Here is a 26,475-nt window from a genome sequence, read left to right on the forward strand (position 1 = left end):
TGTGGATTGGGACATTGTTTTCTGGCAAAGGTGTGAAGGGAGGCCTTCAAAACTGTAATTTTGAGAGTAGAGAGTTAGTATGTTCCTGTCAGAATAAAAGACAAGGATAACAGGTTTAGGGAACCTTGGTTTTCAAGAGATAATTTGTCCCTGGTTAAGAAGAAGGTGCATGGTAGGGACAAAAGAGGTACTTGAGTATTAAAACGCATGAGAGGGAAATCAAGAGGGCTAAAAGAAGGCATGACGTTGCTTTTGCAGCAAGGTTATAGAAAATCCCAAGAGCTTTTACGGATATATTAAAAGCAAACCGAAAACAAGGGGCAAAATTAGTCCTCTGGAAGATCAGTGTGGTCATATATGTGTGGAGCTGAAAGAGATGGAGGAGATCTTAAATGGATTTTTTGCATCTGTATTTACTTGGGAATCTATAGAAGTGAGGCATATCACCATCAACATCATAGACTTTCTCAAAGTTACAGAGAAGGAGGTGCTTGCTGCCTTGAGATAAATTAGGGTGGATATGTCCCCAAGGCCTGGCAAGTTGTCCCCTCACCTTTTGGGAGGCTAGTGCAGAAATTGCAGGGGCCCTGGCAGAGGTGTTGAAATGTCCTTAGTCACGGGCGAGGTACTGAGACATTGAAGGATAGCTATTGTTCTGCTGTTGAAGGAAGGTTCTTAAAATAAACCAGGAAATTATAGGCCAGTGATCCTGACATCAGTAGTGGGTACATTATTGGAAGGAATTTTAAGGGAGAGGATACATATGTATTTAGATCAACAGACTAATTAGGGACAGTCAGCATGGCTTTGTGCGTGGTAGGTCACATCGAACCAATCTTACAATGTTTTACGAGGAGGTTGCAAGGAAAGTTGATGAAGGCAAGGCAGTGAATGTTGTCTACATGGACTTTAGGCAAAGTGTCACATGGTAGGCTGGTCCAGAGGTTCAGTGGCTTGGCATTCAGGATGAGGTAGTAAATTTGATTAGACATTGGCTTTGTGGGAGAAGCCAGAGAGTGGTAGTAGATGGTTGCCTCTCTAGCTGGAGGCCTGTGACCAGTGGTGTGCTGCAGGGATAAATTGGTGCTGGGTCTATTGTTTGATAATATGATAAACTGGATCTGCAAGTTTGCAGATGATACTAAGATTGAGGGCATAGTGGACATTGAGGAAGCCTACTCAAGCTTCCAGCAGGATCTGGAATAGCTGGGAAAATGGGCTGAAAAATGGCAGATGGAATTTATTTCAGATAAGCATGAGATGTTGCACATTGGAGAACAGTGGGATCTGGGAATACAGATCCATAATTCATTGAAAGTGACATCTCCTCCACAATCTCCACCAGCACAGGTACACCACAAGGCTGTGTGCTTAGCCCCCTGCTCTACTCGCTTTACACTTACGACTGTGTGGCTAAGCACAGCTCCAATGCCATATTTAAGTTTGCTGATGTCACCACTGTCGGAGGCTGAATCAAAGGAAGTGATGAATCAGCATATGAGAGGGAGATTGAATATCCGGCTGAGTGGTGTCATAACAATCTCTCTCTCAATGTCAGCAAGACCAAGGAGCTGATTATTGACTATGGGGAGGAAACCAGAGGTCTGTGATCCAGTCCTCATTGGAGGATCAGAGGTGGAGAGGGTCAGCAACTTTAAATTCCTCTGTGTTATCATTTCAGAGGGTCTGTCCTGAGCACAGGACGTGAGTGCAATTACGAAGAAAGCACGGCAGCACCACTACTTTCTGAGGAATTTGCGAAGCCTGAGGTTGGTTGAGACTAGAACTGAAGGTCATGAGTCAGGGTGAAAGGTGAAGTATTTAAGGGGAACCTGATGAAGAACAACTTCACACAGAAGGTGGTGTAAGTGTGGAACGAGCTGCAGTGGAAGTGGTGGAAGAGAATTTTGGATAGGTACATGGATGGGAGGGGTATGGAGGGCTGTGATCCTGGTGTGAGTTAATGGAACCAGGCAGAATAACATTTTGCCATAGACCAGATGGACTGAAGGCCTTCTGTTCTGTAGTGGTCTATGACTGTTGCCATGCCAGTTCAGGAGCTTGATGGCTGTAACTGAACCTGGTAGTGTGGGATCTAAGGCTCAGTGATGAGATGAATGCTGAGCTGTAGTCAATGAAGAGCATCCTGGCATACGAACCTTCATTACTCAAGCAGAGAGGAAATTGTTGTGCAGAAAACATTTTAAAATTCGTTCCTTGGTTTACCTCTCTTTCTATGTACCTCTCTCTGTTTACCTCTCTATATCAGGGGTCACCACCTCTTTTTGCACCATGGACCAGTTTAATATTGACAATATTCTTGCGGACCGGCCGACCCGGGGGGTGGGGGGGGGGGGGGGTGGTGTTAATCGTGATCGGAATATAGGTGATAAGTCAGCTGTAACTCACTTATAAGTGGCTAATACACTCAATTTAGTTTCTAAAAGGATTTATCTAACGAATTTAATATTAAACAGCGCATATTTTCCTTGCATGAATATAGTGATAAGTCAATAATAACTCATGTATAAGTCAATAGCATCATAACATTTTAAGTAACTTTTGGATATTAAACACAGTGCATATTTTTCTGGTATGAACATAAAAAATCATTGCAACACACCAATATCGCTGAACCATTGGAGCCCTGGGCTTGTTTCCCTGCAACAAGACGGTCCCACCAAGGGATGATGGGAGGCAGCGATACTCGAAGTGGGTTCCTTATGTCCAGTCTATTCCGCATTTTAGTTTTTGTTGCATTTATTGCAAAAAAACCCGCTTCGCAGAGATATGATGTTGGAAATGGAAGCAACATTTTCAGTGTTTTCATGGCTATCTCAGGATATTCAGCCTTGACTTTGATCCTGAATGCTGGCAGAGATGTTATGTCAAACATACTTCTCAACCCACAATCATTTGCCAGCTTGATGAGTTGATCTTCTTCCCGCGCTGACATGGACGATTCACAAATAGGTCACGGACCCATTCCTTTGCACGTCTTGGGTCATTTGCAGTTGGGAAGTAACGCTCGAATTCGGTCGACAGTGAAGATAGGTGATTGTGCGCCAGTTATGAGGAGGACGGTGCAGCCTCAGTCTCTCCCAAAATCCCAGCTAATGTTGGGAACATGTCAAATATGCCCCTGTCCACTCCCCGTCCCCACAGTTCCAGTTTGGCTTTGAAAGCAGACACTTTATCTGCCAACTTGAAGACAGTTGTTATTCTCCCCTGAAGTGACAAATTCAGTTCATTGAGCAGGTTGAAGATGTCACACAGAGAAGCGAGTTTTGCTATCCACTCCTCGTCACTGAAGTATGCTGCCAGTGGTGACTTTTTTCCTGAAAGAAATCTCTGTAGCGGCTCTCTTAACTCAAAAACCCTGGCCAGGGCTCTCCCCCTTGATAGCCACCTGACTTCAGTGTGTAAGAGAACGTGTTTGTGTTCTGCATCCATTTCCTCGCAAAGGTGTGAGGGCTTTTTGCTTTGATGTGATTGATAACTTCGACATCACTCAATACGCTGTTAAGTTCAGGTGACATTTTTCGGCTAGCCAGCACTTCCCTGTGTATGACAGTGTGTAGACTGGCATTGACTCGGGTAGTGAAACCAGACAGCCGTCCAGTCATAGCTGCAGCCCCGTCTGTGCATATTCCAGCACAGAATGACCAGTCCAGTTTGCCTGACATGGAGTCATTCAAAGACTTGAATAGTCCTGCCCCAGTTGTGTTAGTTGGCAGCGGCAGTGCACACAACACATCCTTGTGCACATCCTCTTGAAATATATATCACACATAAACCAGCAGTATTGCCTTGTCAACATCGGTAGACTCGTCGACCGGGTTGGCTTACCATGGTGACTTGTTAAGCCATTCCAACAACTGTGCTTTGATGTCCTCCCCTATGTCATCAGTTCTCCTTGAAACTGTGGTAGCTGAAAGAGAAACCTGTGTCACCTTGTTAGCTGCAGCTTCTCCCAACAGTTCACGTCACATGTCCTTGGCAGCAGGCAGAATCAATTCTTCACCAACAGTGAAAGGCTTCTTAGCCTTAGCAAGTACGATGCTCTCAGAGCAGCAGCATTTGTGGAGCCAGTGGCTCTCAGCACTTGCTTCTGTTCCACTTGCTCACGTTTTATTCCACTCAAAAAACTCAACGGGATTGTCTTTAAGTGCAGGGTGCTTGAACTCAAGGTGCCGAAGCAGATTTGAGGGCTTCATTGCCTCATTAGACAGCTTGTCTCCACATAGTGGCTTGGAGCGTGTGAGTCACTGGTTGCATTAAAGCCGTATTTTATGTACGACTCGTATTTTCTGTTGAAGGAAGCTTTCTCCTTTTTTGCAGTCTCGGCCTCAGCCGTCTCTGCGTTATCGTCATCATTAGGCCTTTTATGTCCCTACCACCTTTTCCAAAGAAACTCTCAAATGACGTTTGTTTTTTACTCATCGAGTAGTTGTACGTTAATGACCGACTGATGACCTCGCGTGCGTTCAAGTTCAACAGTGGGCGTGACAGGGAATGAGGAAAGGTGCAGCTGACTCGTATCGTGGTACATGCTTTGCAGCCCGGTGGTTGGGGACCACTGCCCTATACCTATCTCACTCTACCTCTCTCTCTATTTCCATTAGTAGTAACCCAACCTAAGAGAAGGTTCCCCTTTGCACAAAGGAATTTCCCTTTTTATGCCCTTCAGGATCCATTATGCTAATACTGTCCCAAACATACATGTTTTTCATTATTATCTACTCTCAAGGCTGTAGTCTCTTACTTACCCACACCGAGTTCTCAAAGTACTCCTGTGGACTGGTTCCCTCTCTCAAAACATTCTCACATCCCAGGCTCACACCATTTTGTCTTACAAATGTACATTTTCACACATACCAAGGAGGAAACAAATTTAACCCTTTCCTTTCAGGTGTGAAACGAGATGGAACCAGTGTAGGGAGGTGTCCCAATTTTCTGTTCTCAGTCCATATCCCTCTAAGCCCCACCCCTCCGGGTACCTTCCCAAGTGTTTCTTGTATGGTACGATTGTAAAGATTGTACCTACAAGATCTGATGTATTCAAGGACTGGACAGAAAGATGTTTGGGAGGAGTCAAAAGGCAAGAGGAATCCAAATTATTGTCACATAGATGACGTGAAAATTATTGTTTTGCAGAAGCAGTGACATAAAATCATCATGAATTACAAACATAAATAAACAGTATAAGGAGAAAGGAATAACAAATTCATGTTCATGGACTATTCAGAAATCTGTTGGTGGAGGGGAAGAATCTGTTCCTGAATCGTTAAGTGTGTGTTTTCAGGTTCCTGTACCTCCTCCCCAATGGGAGTGATGAGAAGAGGGCATGTCCATTGAGGGTTCTTGATGGATGCTGCCTCTTGAGGATGTCTGAGATGTTGGGGAGGTTTGTGCCTGTGATTGAGCTGACTGAGTCTACAACCCTCTGCAGTCTCTTGTGATCCTCTGCACTGGAGACTCCACACCAGACGGTGAATGCTCTCCACGGTACAGCTGTAAAATGATGACAGTTTTTTTTGTCATATTCAATCTCCTCAGACTCTAATGAGGTAGAGCTGCTCGTGTGATATGTTGGTCCTCTAAGATGTTGACACTCAGGAACTTGAAGCTGCTCGATGAGGACTGGTTTGTGTTTCCCCCGCTTCCCCTGGGATTGGGCCAACTGCGGCATGGGGAGGAGGGGGTGGGGGGAGAGTGGGATTAAGAGGGGCCGAGTGACCGCCTTCTGATTTGCAGTTATCCGCCCGGCTTTTGTTTTTCAGGAAGGGGATGTTGTCGACCGCAGGGTGACGGCGGAAGAGGAAAGGCAGGCAGAGGAAGCCTGGCTGAGTGGCTTGAAAGGGCTCCCGAAACCACGGCAGTTACAGCACCCCATGTGAGCATCCCTGTGCCCCTTCCCAACCCACCACCACCCCTGTCCAAAACATGCTCGTAAACTCACCCCGGTCTACCTGCTTGCCTCTTTGGACCCTCCGTGATCTTGGATAGTGGGACCAGTGATTTGTTCCACATCCCAATTAGCCAGAGGCACCTGGGTCCCCTTTATACATCTCCTCTCCCTCCCTCTTTCTCCCTTATTTTTCCTTTTTCTCTCTCTCTCTCTCTCTCTCTCACTCCTCCCCTCTCACTCTACAGCCTGCCCAGGAAGAATGAGAGGAACCTCCTCGTCACCAGTGCCTTACCCTACGTCAACAACATTCCGCACCTGGGGAACATCATTGGCTGCGTGCTCAGTGCTGACGTCTTCGCAAGGTGAGGAAGGGAAGTTGGGGGCAGGGTGGAGATCCACTGACCAGGTTGAGTGCAAGGAGGCCGAGAGGGTCCGAATAACAGCGTGGGGGTGATGCTGAGAGGAAGGCAGAATTGCTTTTTGGGAAGTTAAACCAGGGCTTTCACACGGAATGGCAGGAGCCCAGGGAGTATTATAGACAGAGCGACCTCGGTATTGGTACATTGCTCTCTAAAAGTGGAAGACAGGATGGTGAAGAAGGCATTTGAAATGTTGGTCTTCATCATCAGGGCCCTGAGTGCAGGAGTTGGGATGTAATGTTGCGGTTGTATGAGACATTAGTCAGGCTGTGCTTGGAGTATTTTTTTAGTTGTTTTCTCCTCCCTTCCTCCCTCTCCCCCCTCCCTCTCTCCTCCCACCCCAGGTATTGCCGCCTGAGGGGTTGGAACACCCTTTACATCTGTGGCACGGATGAGTATGGGACGGCGACGGAGACCAAGGCCCTGGAGGAGGGCCTGACACCACGGCAGATATGTGACAAATACCACGTCATCCACAGCGACATCTACCGCTGGTTCGACATCTCCTTCGACTTCTTCGGTCGCACCACTACCCCGCAACAGACCAGGTCAGCTATCACCCATCCCCCCCACTCCTCCCTCCCCCTCCACCTGGTGGCTGAGAGTGGGTGGGGGTGTGAGGGAGAATCTACCCCTCACTCTCAGAGACTGTCTCTGTCACAGAAGTAGACCGTCAGCCAACCCCTTCCTCCCTCTCAAGGGGATATGGGGGAGGAGGGAAGCAGGCACTTGCCCTTGCCCTCAGAGACGCTCTCCAGAGTGACTCTTACCCCCCAACATACCCCAGAGCATGGCAGAGAGTCAGGGAGACCTAACACACAATAGTACAGACCCTTCGGCCCACTGTTACCATGCTGACCACAGTCAGTGCCGAGTCAGGCCAATTTTCTGAATCAGGTTTGAACCACAAACCTACACATTCAAAACTCCCACTTAGCATCTGCCACTCTGGAGAAAACAACCCAAGTTTGTCCAGCCTCTCCTCGTAGCTCACGCCCTCCAATCCAGGTAGTATCCTGGTGAGTCTCTACCGTACTCTTCCCACTCTCAGTCCTGACATCTCGACCCAAGAGGCCTCTCTCCCCTCTGGCTTCTTCTGACGCTTCCCTTCCTCTTTACAGCATTGCCCAGGACATCTTCTGCCGGCTGAGGGAAAGGGGCTTCCTCTCCAGCGATGTGGTAGACCAGCTTCACTGCCAGAGGTGCGATCGTTTCCTGGCCGACCGCTTTGTGGAGGGCATCTGCCCCTTTTGCAGCTACCCAGATGCCCGGGGGGACCAATGTGATCTCTGTGGGAAGCTCATCACTGCTGTCGACCTGAAGGTGACTCCCTCCAGACTTCTCAGAGCCGATGGGTATATTGGGTGTGGGTGTGGCCGTGCTTTATCAGTTGAGCCTCTGTGTTTATCATAAGACATAGGAGCAGAATTAAACCATTCTGCCCATCTCGAGTCTGCTCCAGCATTTGATTGTGACTGATTTATTTTCCCTCTCAACCCTGTTCTCTGCTTTCTCACTGTAACTTCGATGCCCTTTCTAATCAAGAACCTATCAACCTCCACTTTAAATATACACAATGACTTGGCCTCCGCAGCCGTCTGTGGCAAGAATTAAGAGTCGGGATGTTAAATTTACAGCTTTTTAAAACTCTATTTAGACTGCACCCAGGGTGTTGCAATCGACTCTGGTCCCTTGGCACAGCCCCAGCAACTGTCCTCAAGGACCACCACCTTCAGGGGCAAATTAAGGCTGGGAAATTGGAATTGGTTTATTCTTGTCACATGTACTGATACAGTGAAAAGCTGTCTTACATACTGTTCATTCAGATCAGATCATCACACAGTGCATTGAGGTAGAACAAGGTAAAACAACAACAGAATGCAGAATAAAGTGTCACAGTTACAGAGAAAATGCAGATCCACATGGGATATGCAAAAATTTCTTAAACTTTATGAACTCCATTGTTGCCAGAGGAATGGCGACTAACCTGCCTGTTTTGTTTTGTCCCTGTGTGTTTGTAACAGAACCCTCGCTGCAAGATCTGCAGGGACACACCAGTCATCAAAAGCTCAAAGCACTTGTTTTTGGAACTGCCTAAGGTAAGCCAAGGTCTCGTTCTTGGAAGCGAGAGCACCAGGTGCCTCAATCTCATGCTGCGCTGGTCAGACCTCTGGGTCAGAGGCTCCTCGTCATACCTGAAAGTGGAGACACAGGTGGGTGATGATGTGGAGAAGCCATTTGGTATGCTTGCCTTCACAGCCTGGGGCATTGTTAGCATTCATTCCATGCCTTGCAAATTGACGGGATGGTTCAGAAGACATATGGTGTCATTAACTGGGGTGTTGAGGTCAAGAGCAGCGAGGTTACGTCCATAAAACTCAGGTTACATGACACTTGTGTTCAGTTCTGATCACCTCATTATAGGGAGGCTGTGGAAGTTTTAGAGAGGGTGCAGAGGAGATTTACCAGGGTGTGACTTGTAAGAACAGGATGAGCAAACTCGGGCTTTTCTCTGTGGAGCAAAGGAGGATGAGAGGTGACTTGATAGAGGTGTACAAGATTATGAGAGGCATGGACAGAGTGGACAGCCAGTGCCTTTTTCCCAGGGCAACAATGGCCAATACAGGAGGACGTCTATTTAAGATGAGTGGAGGAATGTTTAGAGGAGATGTCAGATAGATTTTTTACACAGAGAGTGCTGTGCCTGGAATGCACTGCTGGGGCTGGTGTATTAGAGAGTTTTAAAAATCTCTTAGGCAACGGATGTGGGGGAAATGTTGGGTTATGGGCTGTGTAGGAGGGAAGGGTCAGATTGATTGTAGACTAACTTTATATACCTCGGCGCATGGCCAAGTGGTTAAGGCATCGGTCTAGTGATCTGAAGGTTGCTAGTTCGAGCCTTGGCTGAGGCAGCGTGTTGTGTCCTTGAGTAAGGCACTAAACCACACATTGCTCTGCAACGACAGCAGGTCGTCCCAAGCTGTATGGGTCCTAATGTCCTTCCCTTGGACAACATGGAGAGGGGAGACTTGCAGCTTGGGCAAATGCTGGTCTTCCATTAAAAAAAAACCTGCCCAGGCTTGTGCCCTGGAAACTTTCCAAGGTGCAAATTCATGGTCTATCAAGACTAACGGAGGCCTACATACCTTCGGCTGGCACAACATGGTTCTTTGTTCTCTGAGAGCGAGGGTGTACTGCTGAACCTTCATAAGGCGTTGGTCAGAGTGCATTTGGGATATTGTAAGGATGTGCTTAGAATGAAGGGTCATCCCTTTGGAAATGAGATGAAGAGGAGTTTATTCAGCAGGCGGGTCATGAATCTTTGGATTTGTTACCACAATGGGTAGTGGAGGCCTATTCATTACGGGTGTTCAAGGCACAAATTAGTGTGTTCTTGATCGGTGAGAAGGGTTATGGGAATTATTCAGTCATGATTAACTGGCAGAGCAGATTTGATGAACCAAATGGCCTAATTCTGCTCCGGTAACCTGGGTGTATCTGGCCGAGGTGCAAAAGGTGGTCACTGCGGTTCAAAGGCTGATGTTTTGTTGTTATGACTGCAGCTGGAGGATCGTCTGGAACAGTGGCTGGAGAAGTCGATGGCAAGTGGAGACTGGACAGCGAATGCCCGCTTCATCACCCACTCTTGGATCCGGGACGGTCTCAAAGCTCGCTGCATCACCCGGGACCTGAAGTGGGGCACAGCCGTTCCACTGGAGGAGTTCCAGGACAAGGTGAGAAAGTCAAACCCTCCCAGGTTCAGACACAGAGTGAATCTCCCTCCACACTCTCACATCACACACTCCCGGGGTCAGACACAGGGTGAATCTCCCTCCACACTGTCCCATCACACACTCCCAGGGTCAGACACAGAGTGAATCTCCCTCCACACTGTCCCATCACACACTCCCAGGGTCAGACACAGAGTGAATCTCCCTCCACACTGTCCCATCACACACTCCCAGGGTCAGACACAGAGTGAATCTCCCTCCACACTGTCCCATCACACACTCCCAGTGTCAGACACAGAGTAAATCTCCCTCCACACTGTCCCATCACACACTCCCACGGTCAGACACAGAGTGAATCTCCCTCCACACTCTCCCATCACACACTCCCACGGTCAGACACAGAGTGAATCTCCCTCCACCCAGTCCCATCACACACTCCCGGGGTCAGACACAGAGTGAATCTCCCTCCACACTCTCACATCACACACTCCCGGGGTCAGACACAGGGTGAATCTCCCTCCACACTGTCCCATCACACACTCCCAGGGTCAGACACAGAGTGAATCTCCCTCCACACTGTCCCATCACACACTCCCAGGGTCAGACACAGAGTGAATCTCCCTCCACACTGTCCCATCACACACTCCCAGGGTCAGACACAGAGTGAATCTCCCTCCACACTGTCCCATCACACACTCCCAGTGTCAGACACAGAGTAAATCTCCCTCCACACTGTCCCATCACACACTCCCACGGTCAGACACAGAGTGAATCTCCCTCCACACTCTCCCATCACACACTCCCACGGTCAGACACAGAGTGAATCTCCCTCCACCCAGTCCCATCACACACTCCCGGGGTCAGACACAGAGTGAATCTCCCTCCACACTCTCCCATCACACACTCCCAGGGTCAGACACAGAGGGAATCTCCCTCCGCACTGTCCCATCACACGCTCCCAGGGTCAGACGCAGAGTGAATCTCCCTCCACACCATCCCATCACACACTCACAGGGTCAGACACAGAGTGAATCTCCCTCCACACTCTCACATCACACACTCCCGGGGTCAGACACAGGGTGAATCTCCCTCCACACTGTCCCATCACACACTCCCAGGGTCAGACACAGAGTGAATCTCCCTCCACACCGTCCCATCACACACTCCCGGGATCAGACACAGAGTGAATCTCCCTCCACACTGTCCCAACCGACACTCCCGGGGTCACACACAGAGTGAATCTCCCTCCACACTGTCCCATCACACACTCCCAGGGTCAGACACAGAGTGAATCTCCCTCCACACTGTCCCATCACACACTCCCAGGGTCAGATACAGAGTGAATCTCCCTCCACACTGTCCCATCACACACTCCCAGGGTCAGACACAGAGTAAATCTCCCTCCACACTGTCCCATCACACACTCCCACGGTCAGACACAGAGTGAATCTCCCTCCACACTCTCCCATCACACACTCCCACGGTCAGACACAGAGTGAATCTCCCTCCACACTGTACCATCACACACTCCCAGGGTCAGACACAGAGTGAATCTCCCTCCACACTGTACCATCACACACACCCAGTGTCAGACACAGAGTGAATCTCCCTCCACCCAGTCCCATCACACACTCCCGGGGTCAGACACAGAGTGAATCTCCCTCCACACTCTCCCATCACACACTCCCAGGGTCAGACACAGAGGGAATCTCCCTCCGCACTGTCCCATCACACGCTCCCAGGGTCAGACGCAGAGTGAATCTCCCTCCACACCATCCCATCACACACTCACAGGGTCAGACACAGAGTGAATCTCCCTCCACACTCTCACATCACACACTCCCGGGGTCAGACACAGGGTGAATCTCCCTCCACACTGTCCCATCACACACTCCCAGGGTCAGACACAGAGTGAATCTCCCTCCACACCGTCCCATCACACACTCCCGGGATCAGACACAGAGTAAATCTCCCTCCACACTGTCCCAACCGACACTCCCGGGGTCACACACAGAGTGAATCTCCCTCCACACTGTCCCATCACACACTCCCAGGGTCAGACACAGAGTGAATCTCCCTCCACACTGTCCCATCACACACTCCCAGGGTCAGACACAGAGTGAATCTCCCTCCACACTGTCCCATCACACACTCCCAGGGTCAGACACAGAGTGAATCTCCCTCCACACTGTCCCATCACACACTCCCAGTGTCAGACACAGAGTAAATCTCCCTCCATACTGTCCCATCACACACTCCCACGGTCAGACACAGAGTGAATCTCCCTCCACACTCTCCCATCACACACTCCCACGGTCAGACACAGAGTGAATCTCCCTCCACCCAGTCCCATCACACACTCCCGGGGTCAGACACAGAGTGAATCTCCCTCCACACTCTCCCATCACACACTCCCAGGGTCAGACACAGAGGGAATCTCCCTCCGCACTGTCCCATCACACGCTCCCAGGGTCAGACGCAGAGTGAATCTCCCTCCACACCTTCCCATCACACACTCACAGGGTCAGACACAGAGTGAATCTCCCTCCACAATGTCCCATCACACACTCCTTGGGTCAGAATTTGCGTGAATCTCCCTCCACACCATCCCATCACACACTCCCAGGGTCAGACACAGAGTGAAACTCCCTCCACACTGTCACATCACTCACTCCCAGGGTCAGGCACAAAGTGAAACTCCCTCCACACCGTCCATCACACACTCCCGGGGTCAGACACAGAGTGAATCTCCCTCCACACTGTCCCAACCGACACTCCCGGGGTCACACACAGAGTGAATCTCCCTCCACACTGTCCCATCACACACTCCCAGGGTCAGACACAGAGTGAATCTCCCTCCACACTGTCCCATCACACACTCCCAGGGTCAGACACAGAGTGAATCTCCCTCCACACTGTCCCATCACACACTCCCAGGGTCAGACACAGAGTGAATCTCCCTCCACACTGTCCCATCACACACTCCCAGTGTCAGACACAGAGTAAATCTCCCTCCACACTGTCCCATCACACTCTCCCACGGTCAGACACAGAGTGAATCTCCCTCCACACTCTCCCATCACACACTCCCACGGTCAGACACAGAGTGAATCTCCCTCCACCCAGTCCCATCACACACTCCCGGGGTCAGACACAGAGTGAATCTCCCTCCACACTCTCCCATCACACACTCCCAGGGTCAGACACAGAGGGAATCTCCCTCCGCACTGTCCCATCACACGCTCCCAGGGTCAGAATTTGCGTGAATCTCCCTCCACACCGTCCCATCACACACTCCCAGGGTCAGACACAGAGTGAAACTCCCTCCACACTGTCACATCACTCACTCCCAGGGTCAGGCACAAAGTGAAACTCCCTCCACACCGTCCATCACACACTCCCGGGGTCAGACACAGAGTGAATCTCCCTCCACACTGTCCCATCACACACTCCCAGGGTCAGACACAGAGTGAATCTCCCTCCACACTGTCCCATCACACACTCCCAGTGACAGACACAGAGTAAATCTCCCTCCACACTGTCCCATCACACACTCCCACGGTCAGACACAGAGTGAATCTCCCTCCACACTGTCCCATCACACACTCCCACGGTCAGACACAGAGTGAATCTCCCTCCACACTCTCCCATCACACACTCCCACGGTCAGACACAGAGTGAATCTCCCTCCACCCAGTCCCATCACACACTCCCGGGGTCAGACACAGAGTGAATCTCCCTCCACACTCTCCCATCACACACTCCCAGGATCAGACACAGAGTGAATCTCCCTCCATACTGTCCCTTCACACACTCCCAGGGTCAGACACTGAGTGAATCTCCCTCCACACTGTCCCATCACACACTCCCAGGGTCAGACACAGAGTGAATCTCCCTCCACACTGTCCCATCACACACTCCCAGGGTCAGACACAGAGTGAATCTCCCTCCACACTGTCCCATCACACACTCCCAGGGTCAGACACAGAGTGAATCTCCCTCCACACTGTCCCATCACACACTCCCAGGGTCAGACACAGAGTGAATCTCCCTCCACACTGTCCCATCACACACTCCCAGTGTCAGACACAGAGTAAATCTCCCTCCATACTGTCCCATCACACACTCCCACGGTCAGACACAGAGTGAATCTCCCTCCACACTCTCCCATCACACACTCCCACGGTCAGACACAGAGTGAATCTCCCTCCACCCAGTCCCATCACACACTCCCGGGGTCAGACACAGAGTGAATCTCCCTCCACACTCTCCCATCACACACTCCCAGGGTCAGACACAGAGGGAATCTCCCTCCGCACTGTCCCATCACACGCTCCCAGGGTCAGACGCAGAGTGAATCTCCCTCCACACCTTCCCATCACACACTCACAGGGTCAGACACAGAGTGAATCTCCCTCCACAATGTCCCATCACACACTCCTTGGGTCAGAATTTGCGTGAATCTCCCTCCACACCATCCCATCACACACTCCCAGGGTCAGACACAGAGTGAAACTCCCTCCACACTGTCACATCACTCACTCCCAGGGTCAGGCACAAAGTGAAACTCCCTCCACACCGTCCATCACACACTCCCGGGGTCAGACACAGAGTGAATCTCCCTCCACACTGTCCCAACCGACACTCCCGGGGTCACACACAGAGTGAATCTCCCTCCACACTGTCCCATCACACACTCCCAGGGTCAGACACAGAGTGAATCTCCCTCCACACTGTCCCATCACACACTCCCAGGGTCAGACACAGAGTGAATCTCCCTCCACACTGTCCCATCACACACTCCCAGGGTCAGACACAGAGTGAATCTCCCTCCACACTGTCCCATCACACACTCCCAGTGTCAGACACAGAGTAAATCTCCCTCCACACTGTCCCATCACACTCTCCCACGGTCAGACACAGAGTGAATCTCCCTCCACACTCTCCCATCACACACTCCCACGGTCAGACACAGAGTGAATCTCCCTCCACCCAGTCCCATCACACACTCCCGGGGTCAGACACAGAGTGAATCTCCCTCCACACTCTCCCATCACACACTCCCAGGGTCAGACACAGAGGGAATCTCCCTCCGCACTGTCCCATCACACGCTCCCAGGGTCAGAATTTGCGTGAATCTCCCTCCACACCGTCCCATCACACACTCCCAGGGTCAGACACAGAGTGAAACTCCCTCCACACTGTCACATCACTCACTCCCAGGGTCAGGCACAAAGTGAAACTCCCTCCACACCGTCCATCACACACTCCCGGGGTCAGACACAGAGTGAATCTCCCTCCACACTGTCCCATCACACACTCCCAGGGTCAGACACAGAGTGAATCTCCCTCCACACTGTCCCATCACACACTCCCAGTGACAGACACAGAGTGAATCTCCCCCCACACTGTCCCATCACTCACTCCCAGGGTCAGATACAGAGTAAATCTCCCTCCACACTGTCCCATCACACACTCCCACGGTCAGACACAGAGTGAATCTCCCTCCACACTGTCCCATCACACACTCCCAGGGTCAGACACAGAGTGAATCTCCCTCCACTCCGTCCCATCACACATTCACAGGGTCAGACACAGAGTGAATCTCCCTCCACACTCTCACATCACACACTCCCGGGGTCAGACACACAGTGAATCTCCCTCCACACCGTCCCATCACACACTCCCAGGGTCAGACACAGAGTGAATCTCCCTCCACACTGTCCCATCACACACTCCCAGGGTCAGACACAGAGTGAATATCCCTGCACATCATCCCATCACGATCTAATCGTGCCTGTTTGGTCCCTAGGTGTTCTATGTCTGGTTTGATGCTCCTATTGGGTACATATCCATCACAGCCAATTATACCGAGCAGTGGGAGAAATGGTGGAAGAACCCTGAAGAGGTGAGCATTGTGGGGGGTACGTTGATTTGATGTTGTTGTTGTTAGGGAGTAAATGACCCAAATGTTTCTCTGATGCTATCACACGATGACTGAAGTGTCAGAGTGGAGGTCATTGTCATGTTCACAAGTCCATGCGTGCACAGGTGAAATGAAAAGCTGACCGACTGCAGCTTCACACAGAGCATCAAAGACATAACATGCACAAGGAAATATAAATATAAATTGTACACTTTTTACCCGTAAGAACACAATTAGAGCAAAATAGCAGACACACAAAATGCTGGAGTAACTCAGCAGGTCAACAAGTGAATAATCAGTCAACGTTTCAGGCAGAAAAGCCTTCAGGACTGGAAAGGATTGGGGAAGTGATCATAGTGAGATGCTGTTCAGGGTTGTGCCGGTTGGTTCAGGAACCGAATGGTTGAAGGGAAGTAGCTGTTCCTGGACCTGGTGGTGTGGGACTTCAGGCTTCAGTACCTCCTGCCCGATGGGAGCTGTGAGAAGATGGGATGGCCCGGATGGTGGGGATCTCTGATGATGGACAGTATTTGTGCAGTAGGCATGAAAGTGCGGGGAATGGAGAACTGTGAATCATGTGCAAGTAGAAGAGATTAATTTATGTGGATGTTTAATTCGTGTGACACAGACATGGTGCTCCTGTCCTGTTTTGTCCCCTCTGCCCTCAAGACTCGAGGCAATACAGCAGATCAGGAGTCCATTGTAGTACTAAGTGTTTCTGTACTGAGGTGGTGATCAGGGTTGTGCCGGTTGGTTCAGGAACCGAATGGTTGAAGGGAAGTAGCTGTTCCTGAACCTGGTGGTGTGGGACTTCAGGCTTCTGTACCTCCTGCCCGATGGGAGCTGTGAGAAGATGGGATGGCCCGGATGGTGGGGATCTCTGATGATGGACGTTGCCTTCTTGAGGCAGCACCTCCTGTAGACACTACCCATGGTGGGGAGGTTATGGTGGAACCGTTGGTGGGTGAACTGGTTTATTATTGTCACATGCAGCGAGGTAGAGTGAAAAGCTAAATCTTGCATACTGCCCGTATTATCACACAGTGCATTGAGGTAGAACAAGGTAAAACAACAACAGAATGCAGAATAAAGTGTCACAGTCACAGAGAATGTACAGAGCAGGCAGACAATAAGGTGCAGGGACCATAATGAGGTAGACTGTGAGGTCAGGAGACCATCTTATCGTACTTGGGACCATTCAGTAATCTGATCACAGTGGGTTAGAAGCTGCCCTTGAGCCTGGTGGTACGTATCTTCATCCCGACAGGAGAGGGAAGAAGAGAGAATGTCTGAGGTGGATGGGCTCTTTGATTATATTGCCTGCTCTACCATGGCAGTGGGAAGTGGAGACGGGAGAGGATGGTGGGGAGGTTGGTTTCTGTGATGTGCTGAGCTGTGTCCATGTGCCAAGTAGTTTCCATACCAAGCCATGATGCACGTACCTCAATCGAAATACTTGAGGGTGACATGCCAAATTTCTGCAGCCTCCTAAGGCAGCAGACATATTTGTGAGCCTTCTTTGCCATGGCATCAACGTCGTTGGACCAGGATAGTCTATTGGTTCAGAGACATATTTGTGACTTCAGGACCACATAGTGCATGAGGCAAGGTACACAAGCATACAGGTTACGTCCACGCTGTGCATTAACCACAGCTGAGAAGAGGAGTATCCTACACAAAGCTGCAGGGTTCGGATGGTTTGAATGATAATTAAATTTGATTTGAGAGGCACAACATTCGCACGGACATCAAATTAAACTTAACTTTTCCCCAGTTTTTACAAGGAGGAGCACAAATAGAAATGTACATTGTATTGTAAAGTGGTAGTGTTATGAGACTGCAGTAGAGATTCAGTTTATGTAGGTTGAGACCTGTGTCCATTGGCAGTTTGAAGAGGTGATCTGGTTAGTTGGTTGGACTCTGAGAGGACTGGACAGGGTGGGAGGTGAGCAGTCATTTCTCCTGGTGGGGGTAGAGTCCAGAACTGGGGGCCAGGAAGGGGATGAGTCCTGTTGCTTATTTATGAGTATTCATTGCTTTACTACTGATAAAAGTATAACAGAGACAGATTGAGATAAATGAAGCATTTTATATAACCTGTTCAAAATTATTAATATTAATATTTTAAAAAACAATTGCAAATCACTTAATTTCAAAATGGTATTGTTAGTGTGCCTCATTCAGTATATACACTACAAGATCTGAATATGAAATTATAAGCCTTGGTGTATATTCATTAGAGAAAGGAAAGGAGAATAAGTACACTTTATACTCAGTGAGATCTTTGTTGCTGCACTAACGGTGACAGATATTTTATCCGGCTTGCATTTGGTTGTGCACATCATACAAGATTCATCAGTAGTGTACTCCTAGAATTAAACTTGACCAAGTTTATCACTAAGTACAATAACACACATCAACATTCATGGAGGCGCTAAACTACATCAGGATCAGAATCAGGTTTAGTATCATCGGCATATGTCATGAAATTTGTTAACTTCTGGCAGCAGTACATTGCAATACATAATAATATAGAAAAAAAGTGAATTACAGTTAGTATATATATGCATATTTAATTAAGATAAGTAATGCAAAAACAGAAATAAGTTTTAAAAAGATGTAGTGAGGTAGTGTTCAAGGGTTCAATGTCCATTTAGGAATTGGATGGCAGAGGGGAGGAAGCTGTTCCTGAATCACTGAGTGTGTGCCTTCAGGCTTCTGTACCTCCTACCTGGTGGTAACAGTGAGAAAAGGGCATGCCCTGGATGCTTCAGGTCCTTAATAATGGATGCTGACTTTCTGAGACACCGCTCCCTGAAGATGTCCTGGGTACTTTGCAGGCTAGTACCCAAGATGGAGCTGACTAGATTTACAACCCTCTGCAGCTTCTTACAGTCCTGTGCAGGAGCACCCCCCCCCCCCCCCCCCATACCAGACAGTGATGCAGCCTGTCAGAATGCTCTCCACAGTAGAGGTTTTCATCTGTTTTAGTTGACAAACCAAATCCTCTCAAATTCCTAATAAAGTATAGCCACTGTCTTGCCTTCTTTATAGCTGCATCAATATGTTGTGGCCAGGTTAAATCCTCAGAGATCTTGACACCCAGGAACTTCAAACATAATAATTTGCAACTTCATTTGAAAATAAAATAATGATGTTATCTTTTTATTATGGGTGGAATTTAAAGAATCGAAGAATACTGCATGCTATGTGCCAACAAAATTTTTGTGCAAGCCATTCTGGGCATTTGATCATAGGTTCGCCTCCCTGGCATTCAATAGGGGATTGAGTTTCAGAGCCGTGAGCTATAAAACTCTCGTTAGACCACGATTGTGACTTTAAAGGTTTCCCCTAATTTTCCACCGAACACAGGTTGAACTCTACAATTTCATGGCCAAGGATAATGTTCCGTTTCACAGCGTTGTTTTCCCATGCTCACTCCTGGGTGCTGAGGACAACTATACCCTTGTCAACAGTCTCATTGCCACAGGTAGGGTGGAGTATGTGTGGGGAGGAGAGAGAGGAGGTGTGTGTGTGTGTGAGAGAGAGAGAGAGAGAGACGGGTGCATACTGCATTCTTGTCATCCTGACTCCCATCTCCACCTATCCTCCCCCACTTCAGTACCACCTCTTCATCTCCTCACATTCCCTCCCCATGTCTCCTCTTACTCTCTCCACTTCTCACCCTCTTTCCCCCCCCCCCCACCCTACATTTTAGGACTATAAGACCACAAAATATAGGAGCAAAATTAGGCTATTTGGCCCATCGAGTCTGCTCTGCTATTCAGCCCTTATCCCTTCATGCCTTGACCAATCAAGAACCTATCAATATTTGCCTTAAATATACCCAATGACTTGGCCTCCACAGCTGCCTGTGGCAACAAATTCCACAGATTCACCACCCTCTGGCTAAAGAAATTCCTCCCCATCCCTGTTCTGAAAAGACGCCCTCTAAGGCAGTGTCCTCTGGTCTTAGACTCTCCCACCATAGGAAACATCATCTGCACATCCAGTCTTATCGAGGCTTTTCAATATTTGATAGGTTTCAATGAGTTCACTCTTCGTTCTTCTGAATTCCAGTGAGCAGTAGGCCGAGAGCCATCGAACGCTCTTGATATGACAAGCTATTCGATCCTGGAATCATTTTCGTGAATTTCCTTTGAACCCTCTCCAATGTCAGCACATCTTTCTTAGATTAGGGGCCTTAAACTGCTCATAATACTTCAGGTTACGCTTCCCCACTGCTTTATAAAGCCTTAACATTACAACCTTAGTCTTCTAGACCTCTCAAAATTCATACTAAATCACATTTGCTTTCATCACCACCAACGCAACCTGCAAATTAACCTTTATGGAATCCTGTACGAGGACTCTCAAGCCCCTTTGCACCTCAGATTTTTGACTTCTGTTCATTTAGAAAATAATATACACTTTTATTTCTTCTACCAAAGTGTATGGCCATACCCTTCCTGATACTGTATTCCATCTACCACTTCTTTGCCCTTCTCCTAATCTGTCTAAGTCCTTATGTAGCCTTTCTACTTCCTCAAATCTACCTGCTTCTCAAATTATCTTTGTATCATCTGCAAAATTGAACACAAAGCCATCAATTCAATCATCCAAATCATTGACATACAATGTAAATAGAAGCAGTCCCAACACAGATCCCTGTGGAACACCACTGGTCACCGGCAGCCAACCAGAATGGGATCCCTTTATTCCCACTCTGTCTCCTGCCAGTCAGCCAATGCTCTATCCATGATAGTGTCTTTCCTGTAATAATTGCATGGGCTCTTAACTTGTCAAAGGCTTTCTGAAAATCCAAGTACGGAATATCAACTGATTCTCCTTTGTCTATCCTGCTTGTTATTTCTTAAAAGAATTGTAACAGATTTGTCAGGCAAGATTTTCCCTTAAGGAAACCATGCTGATTATGACATATTTTATCATGTGTCTCCCAAATATCTCAAAATCTCATCCTTAATAATTGACTCCAAACAACTTCCCAACCACTTAGCTCAGACTAACTGTCCCATTATTTCCTTTCTTTTGCCTCTCTCCCTTCTTGAAGAGTGGAGTGACATTTGCAATCTTCCATTCCTCAGGAACCATGCCAGAATCCAGTGCTTCTTGGAAGATCATTAGTAATGCCTCCACAATCTCTTCAGCTACCTCTTTCAGAATCCTGGGTGTAGACCATCTGATCCAGGTGACTTATCCACCTTCAGACCTTTCAGTTTCCCAAGAACCTTCTCTCTAGTAATAGCAACTTCATATACTTCTGCCCTGACACTCTCAAACTTCCATTGCTAGTGTCTTCCACAGTTAAAACTGATGCAAAATACTTAATTAGTTTGCCCGCCATTTCCTTGTCCCCCATTACTACCTCTCCAGCATCATTTTCCACTGGTCTGATACCCACTCTCGCCTCTCTTTTACACTTTATATACCTGAAGAAACTTTAATATTATTGGCTAGCTTACCTTCTTATTCCATCTTTTTATGGCTCTCCAACTCTGACTTTTTTAGTTGCCTTCTATTGGTGTTTGAAAGCTTCTCAATTCTCTAACTTCCCACTCATTTTTGCTCTGTTACATGCCCTCTGGTTGGCTTTGACCTCTTGTCAACCATGGTGTCATCTTGACTTGCTACTTCTTCTTTGGGATGTACATACCCTCTGTCTTGCAAATTACTTCCAGAAATTCCAGCCGGTGTTCTTTTCCAGTCAACTTTGGCCAGCTCCTCTCTCATGCCTCTGTAGTTCTCTTTACTCCACTGTAATACTGATACAACTGACTTCAGCTTCTCCTTAAAATCTCTTATCAGGACCTCCTCAGCTTTCCTACCCATGTCATTGGTGCCAATATGCAACAAGACTTCTGGCTGCTCACCCTCTCCATTTAGAATGCTTTGTACCCGATCCAAGCCATCCCTGACCCTGGCACCTGGGAGGCAAATTCTATCCAAGTGTCTCTATCACATCCACCGAAACCCATCTCTGTTCTTCGGACTATGGAATCTCCTACCACCACTGCAGTCCTCTTCACCTCTCTTCTCTTCTGAGCCACAGCACCAGACTCAGTGCCAGAGACCCGGTCACTGTGGCTCCCTAGTAAGTCCCCCTCAACAGTATCCAAAATGGTCTACTTATTATTGAGGGGAACAGCCACAGGGAATACTCTGTACTGGCTGCTCATTTCCCTTCCTCCTCCTGGCAGTCACCTGCCTCACGCCACCTCGGGGTGTCTACCTCCCTGTAGCTTATGTCTGTCTCACCTCAGTCTCCCGTATAAGCCAAAGATCATCGAGCTGTAGCTCCAGTTCCTCAACACGTTCTCTGAGGAGCTGCAGCTCAGTGCAGATGTGGTTATCCAGGAGACTGCAGGTCTCCCAGAGTTCTCACAGCTCACACAAAGAACACAACACTGCCCCTGAGCCATTCTCACTACACTAACTGTGCCCTAACAGACGAGGAATGAAGAGAGAAACTTACCAGAGAGTTACCTTGCCCAAGCCTCTCCACTCAAATACTGGTCCGCTCACACAATGGCCGCTCTGTTTGCACCCGACTTCTTTTCATTTGCCATTGCTAATGCAACCCCCTCAGTGATTGGTCACAGTTCAATCTTCAAAAACTGCCGCAAAGCACTTCCTTTTCAATCCCCGTCCCCTCACCCCCTCTCTCTACCCACCTTCTCCTCCTCTCTCCTTCCCACTTCTCCCTCCGCCTACCATTACTGTCTCTGCTCCTGTCCACAGAGTACCTGAACTATGAGGATGGCAAGTTCTCCAAGAGCCGAGGGGTGGGGGTATTTGGGAATATGGCGCAGGAGACAGGAATCCCGGCCGATATCTGGCGGTTCTACCTGCTCTTTGTCCGCCCCGAGGGCCAGGACAGCTCCTTCTCCTGGAGCGACTTCATGCTGAAGAACAACTCTGAGCTGCTGAACAACCTGGGCAACTTCATCAACAGGTGAGGGGAGCGGAGAAAAGGAGTGCGGGAAAGAGGAAGGGTGAGACAAGAATAGAGAGAAGTGGAGGGAGTGTCGAGAGAGGGATGAAGGGAAGTTGAGGGGTAGGGAGCGTCGCAGGAGAGGGATGAAGGGAAGTTGAGGGGTAGGGAGCGTCGCAGGAGAGGGATGGAGAAGAGGGAGGTAGGGAGTGCTCCATGTGAGGTAGCGAGAGGGATTGAGTGCTGCTAGAGTGGAAGGATGAGTGAGGGAGAGGGGGAGAGAGGAGGGAGGAACAGTAAAGAGGGATTGCCATGCTGAGGGAGGGAGGGATGGAGGGGGTACCTCAGTGAGGGATGGGCAGTGGTGAGGAAGGGAGAGAGCACTGTGATGAAGGAAGTGCAGTAGAGAGGGAGGAAGAGGCGAGGGGGGATGATGCCGGACTGACAGGATTGCCTGCGCTCCACCCCTCCCAGAGCCGGGATGTTTGTGGGGAAGTTCTTCGAGGGCTACGTCCCGGCCATGGAGCTGAGGCAGGAGGACAGGAGGCTGCTGGTTCAGGTGACTTGGGAGCTGCAGCAGTACATCCAGAGCCTGGAGAGAGTGCGGTGAGTTTGGCCAATGTCCTGCGGTCAGCTGCTTAGACCCCTCACCCACTCCTTCCCCCACCCCTCTCCTGCGCTACCCTACCCCTCTTCCACACCACCCACCTCCTCGAACAACCCCACCCCTCTCCCCAAAGCCCTTCTGCCAACCACCCTTCCCCACCCCTCTCCCAACCCTAACCCTCACCTCTCCATCACCCTTTCCCATTCCCCTCCCCTATCACCCCTCTCCCCCATCCTTCCCCCAAACACCTTTCCCCACCCCTCTCTCCATCACTTTTTCCCCGCCCCACAACCCAAACTCCCTCCCTCTATCAGCCTTCCCTCCTCCCACACTCCTTGTCCTCTCACCCTAACCTCCTCCCCTCTTGTCCTCCCCTCTTCCTCTCACCCCTTCCTCTCCCCTTCCTCTCCCCTTCCTCTCCCCTTCCTCTCCCCCTTCCTCTCCCCCTTCCTCTCCCCCTTCCTCTCCCCCTTCCTCTCCCCTTCCTCTTCCGCTTCCCCTCCTCCCCCTCTCTTTTACCCACTAGCTCTCGCCATGCCTCCTCTGACTGTCAACACCCTCCCCTGTCATTCCACCCCCCCCGTTTATTCCCTCTGCCTCTTGCGCCCCCTCAATCCCACCCCTCCCCCACCTCCTGTCCCATGACCTCAATGCTTCATATTTGACTTCTCCCTCTGCCTCAGGATTCGTGAAGCACTCAGGTGCATCCTGAACATCTCCCGCTTTGGCAACCAGTACATACAGATCAGTGAGCCCTGGAAAATGATCAGAGGCAGCGATGCTGACAAGTAAGTTCCAGGGGAAGATTCTCACCTCGCCTCTCTGCATGGCCCCAACATCTTTCCACATTGTCACATTCTCAAATCCAGCATCAGACACAACATTCACAAGAAAAACATGAATTAAATACAAGTTGTGCATTATTTTTGGAAGAAAGAAACACAATTAGAACAATCCAAGTCCATCATAGTGCAGAGTGGTCACGGTGTTGCTGTACTGAGGTGGTGATCAGGGTTGTGCCGGTTGGTTCAGGAACCGAATGGTTGAAGGGAAGTAGCTGTTCCTGGACCTGGTGGTGTGGGACTTCAGGCTTCAGTACCTCCTGCCCGATGGGAGCTGTGAGAAGATGGGATGGCCCGGATGGTGGGGATCTCTGATGATGGACGTTGCCTTCTTGAGGCAGCACCTCCTGTAGATACTACCCATGGTGGGGAGGGATGTGTCCGTGATGTATTGGGCAGAGCCCACCACTCTCTGCAGCTTCTTACATTCCTGTGCTTTTGAATTACCGTACCAGACTGTGATGCAAACAGTCAGGACACTCCCAACAGTACATCTGTAGCAGTTTGTTAGTGTTTGGTGACAAGCTGACTTCAGGCTTCTGTACCTCCTGAGAAGCTCAATTAGAGCACAAACCAAGTCCATTGTGGTGCCAAAGTGGTCACGGTGTTGCTGTACTGAGGTGGTGATCAGGGTTGTGCCGGTTGGTTCAGGAACCGAATGGTTGAAGGGAAGTAGTGGTCTATTATTGTCACTAAAATACCAGACAGTGATGCAGCCTGTCAGAATGCTCTCCACAGCACAACTATAGAAGTTTTTGAGTGTATTTGTTGACATGCCAAATCTCTTCAAACTCCTAATAAAGTATAGCCGCTGTCTTGCCTTCTTTATAACTACATCGATATGTTGGGACCAGGTTAGATCCTCAGAGATCCTGACACCCAGAACTTGAAACTGTTCACTCTCTCCACCTCTGATCACTCTATGAGGATTGGTATGTGTTCCTTCATCTTACCCTTCCTGAAGTCCACAATCAGCTCTTTCATCTTACTGACATTAAGTGCCAGGTTGTTGCTGTGGCACCACTCCACTAGTTGGCATATCTCACTCCTGTACGCCCTCTTGTCACCACCTGAGATTCTACCAATAATGGTTATATCATCTGCAAATTTGTAGATGGTATTTGAGCTATGCCTAACCACTCAGTCATGTGTATACAGAGAGTAGAGAATGGGCTAAGCACCAGTGTTAATCGTCAGCGAGGAGGATATGTTATCACCATTCGACACAGATTTCCAGTTAGGAAGTCGAGGATCCAATTGCAGAGGGAGGTACAGAGGCTCAGGGTCTGCAACTTCTCAATCAGGGTTGTGGGAATGATGGTATTAAATGCTGAGCTACAGTTGATGAACAGCATCCTGACATAGGTGTTTGTGTTGTCCAGGTGGTCTAAAGCCATGTGGAGAGCCATTGAGATTGTGTCTGCCGTTGACCTATTGTGGCGATAAGCAAATTGCAATGGGTCCAGGTCCTTGCTGAGGCAGGAGTTCAGTCTAGTCATAACCAACCTCTCAAAGCATTTTATCACTGTCAATGTGAGTGCTACTACCGGGCGATAGTCATTAAGGCAGCTCACATTATTCTTATTAGGCACTGGTATAATTGTTGCCTTTTTGAAGCAATTGAGAACTTCTACCAGAGTTGTCGTACATCTGATGTCGCCTCCAATCTCGTTCAAAATTGTCTCTTCGCCCTTGAAATAGCCCGCCGCAAATCATACCTGTTTTTCTAGTACAGACCTGGGTTGCCAGAGTTGAATGGCACAGATCTAGCCTACAGCAGACAATGTACCTCCTGGTTCATCTGTTGCTTTTGGTTTGGGAATGTGCAGTAAGTCTTTGTGGGCATACACTCATCGCACAGGTCTTAATGAAGTCAGTAACAACTGCAGCATACTCATCCAGGTTCGAAGATGAATCCCTGAATACAGTCCAGCCCACCGATTCAAAGCAGTCCTGTAGGTGCTCCTGTGCTTCCCTTGCCCAAACCTTCTTGGTCCTCACTGCTGGTGCTGCAGTCTTCAGTCTCTGCCTGTACTCAGGGAGTAGAAGTACAGCCAGGTGATCAGACTTCCCGAAGTGAGGGCGTG

General features: G+C 49.2%; 1 protein-coding gene across 2 annotated transcripts in view; it reads left to right on the forward strand.

The window, feature by feature from the left end:
• Positions 1–26,475, forward strand: part of mars1 (methionyl-tRNA synthetase 1) — a 49,814-nt gene that overhangs the window by 13,930 nt on the left and 9,409 nt on the right. For both annotated transcript variants that reach the window (XM_059956264.1, XM_059956263.1), the window contains exons 7-17: positions 5,784–5,896; positions 6,157–6,273; positions 6,675–6,878; positions 7,452–7,653; positions 8,355–8,429; positions 9,894–10,064; positions 15,874–15,969; positions 19,360–19,477; positions 22,747–22,960; positions 23,414–23,545; positions 24,230–24,334. In XM_059956264.1, coding sequence (XP_059812247.1) covers positions 5,784–5,896; positions 6,157–6,273; positions 6,675–6,878; positions 7,452–7,653; positions 8,355–8,429; positions 9,894–10,064; positions 15,874–15,969; positions 19,360–19,477; positions 22,747–22,960; positions 23,414–23,545; positions 24,230–24,334 — 1,547 coding nt within the window. The remainder of the gene's footprint in view (positions 1–5,783; positions 5,897–6,156; positions 6,274–6,674; positions 6,879–7,451; positions 7,654–8,354; positions 8,430–9,893; positions 10,065–15,873; positions 15,970–19,359; positions 19,478–22,746; positions 22,961–23,413; positions 23,546–24,229; positions 24,335–26,475) is intronic.

This window comes from Hypanus sabinus, chromosome X1, assembly GCF_030144855.1.
Source record: "Hypanus sabinus isolate sHypSab1 chromosome X1, sHypSab1.hap1, whole genome shotgun sequence".
NCBI lineage: Eukaryota > Metazoa > Chordata > Chondrichthyes > Myliobatiformes > Dasyatidae > Hypanus > Hypanus sabinus.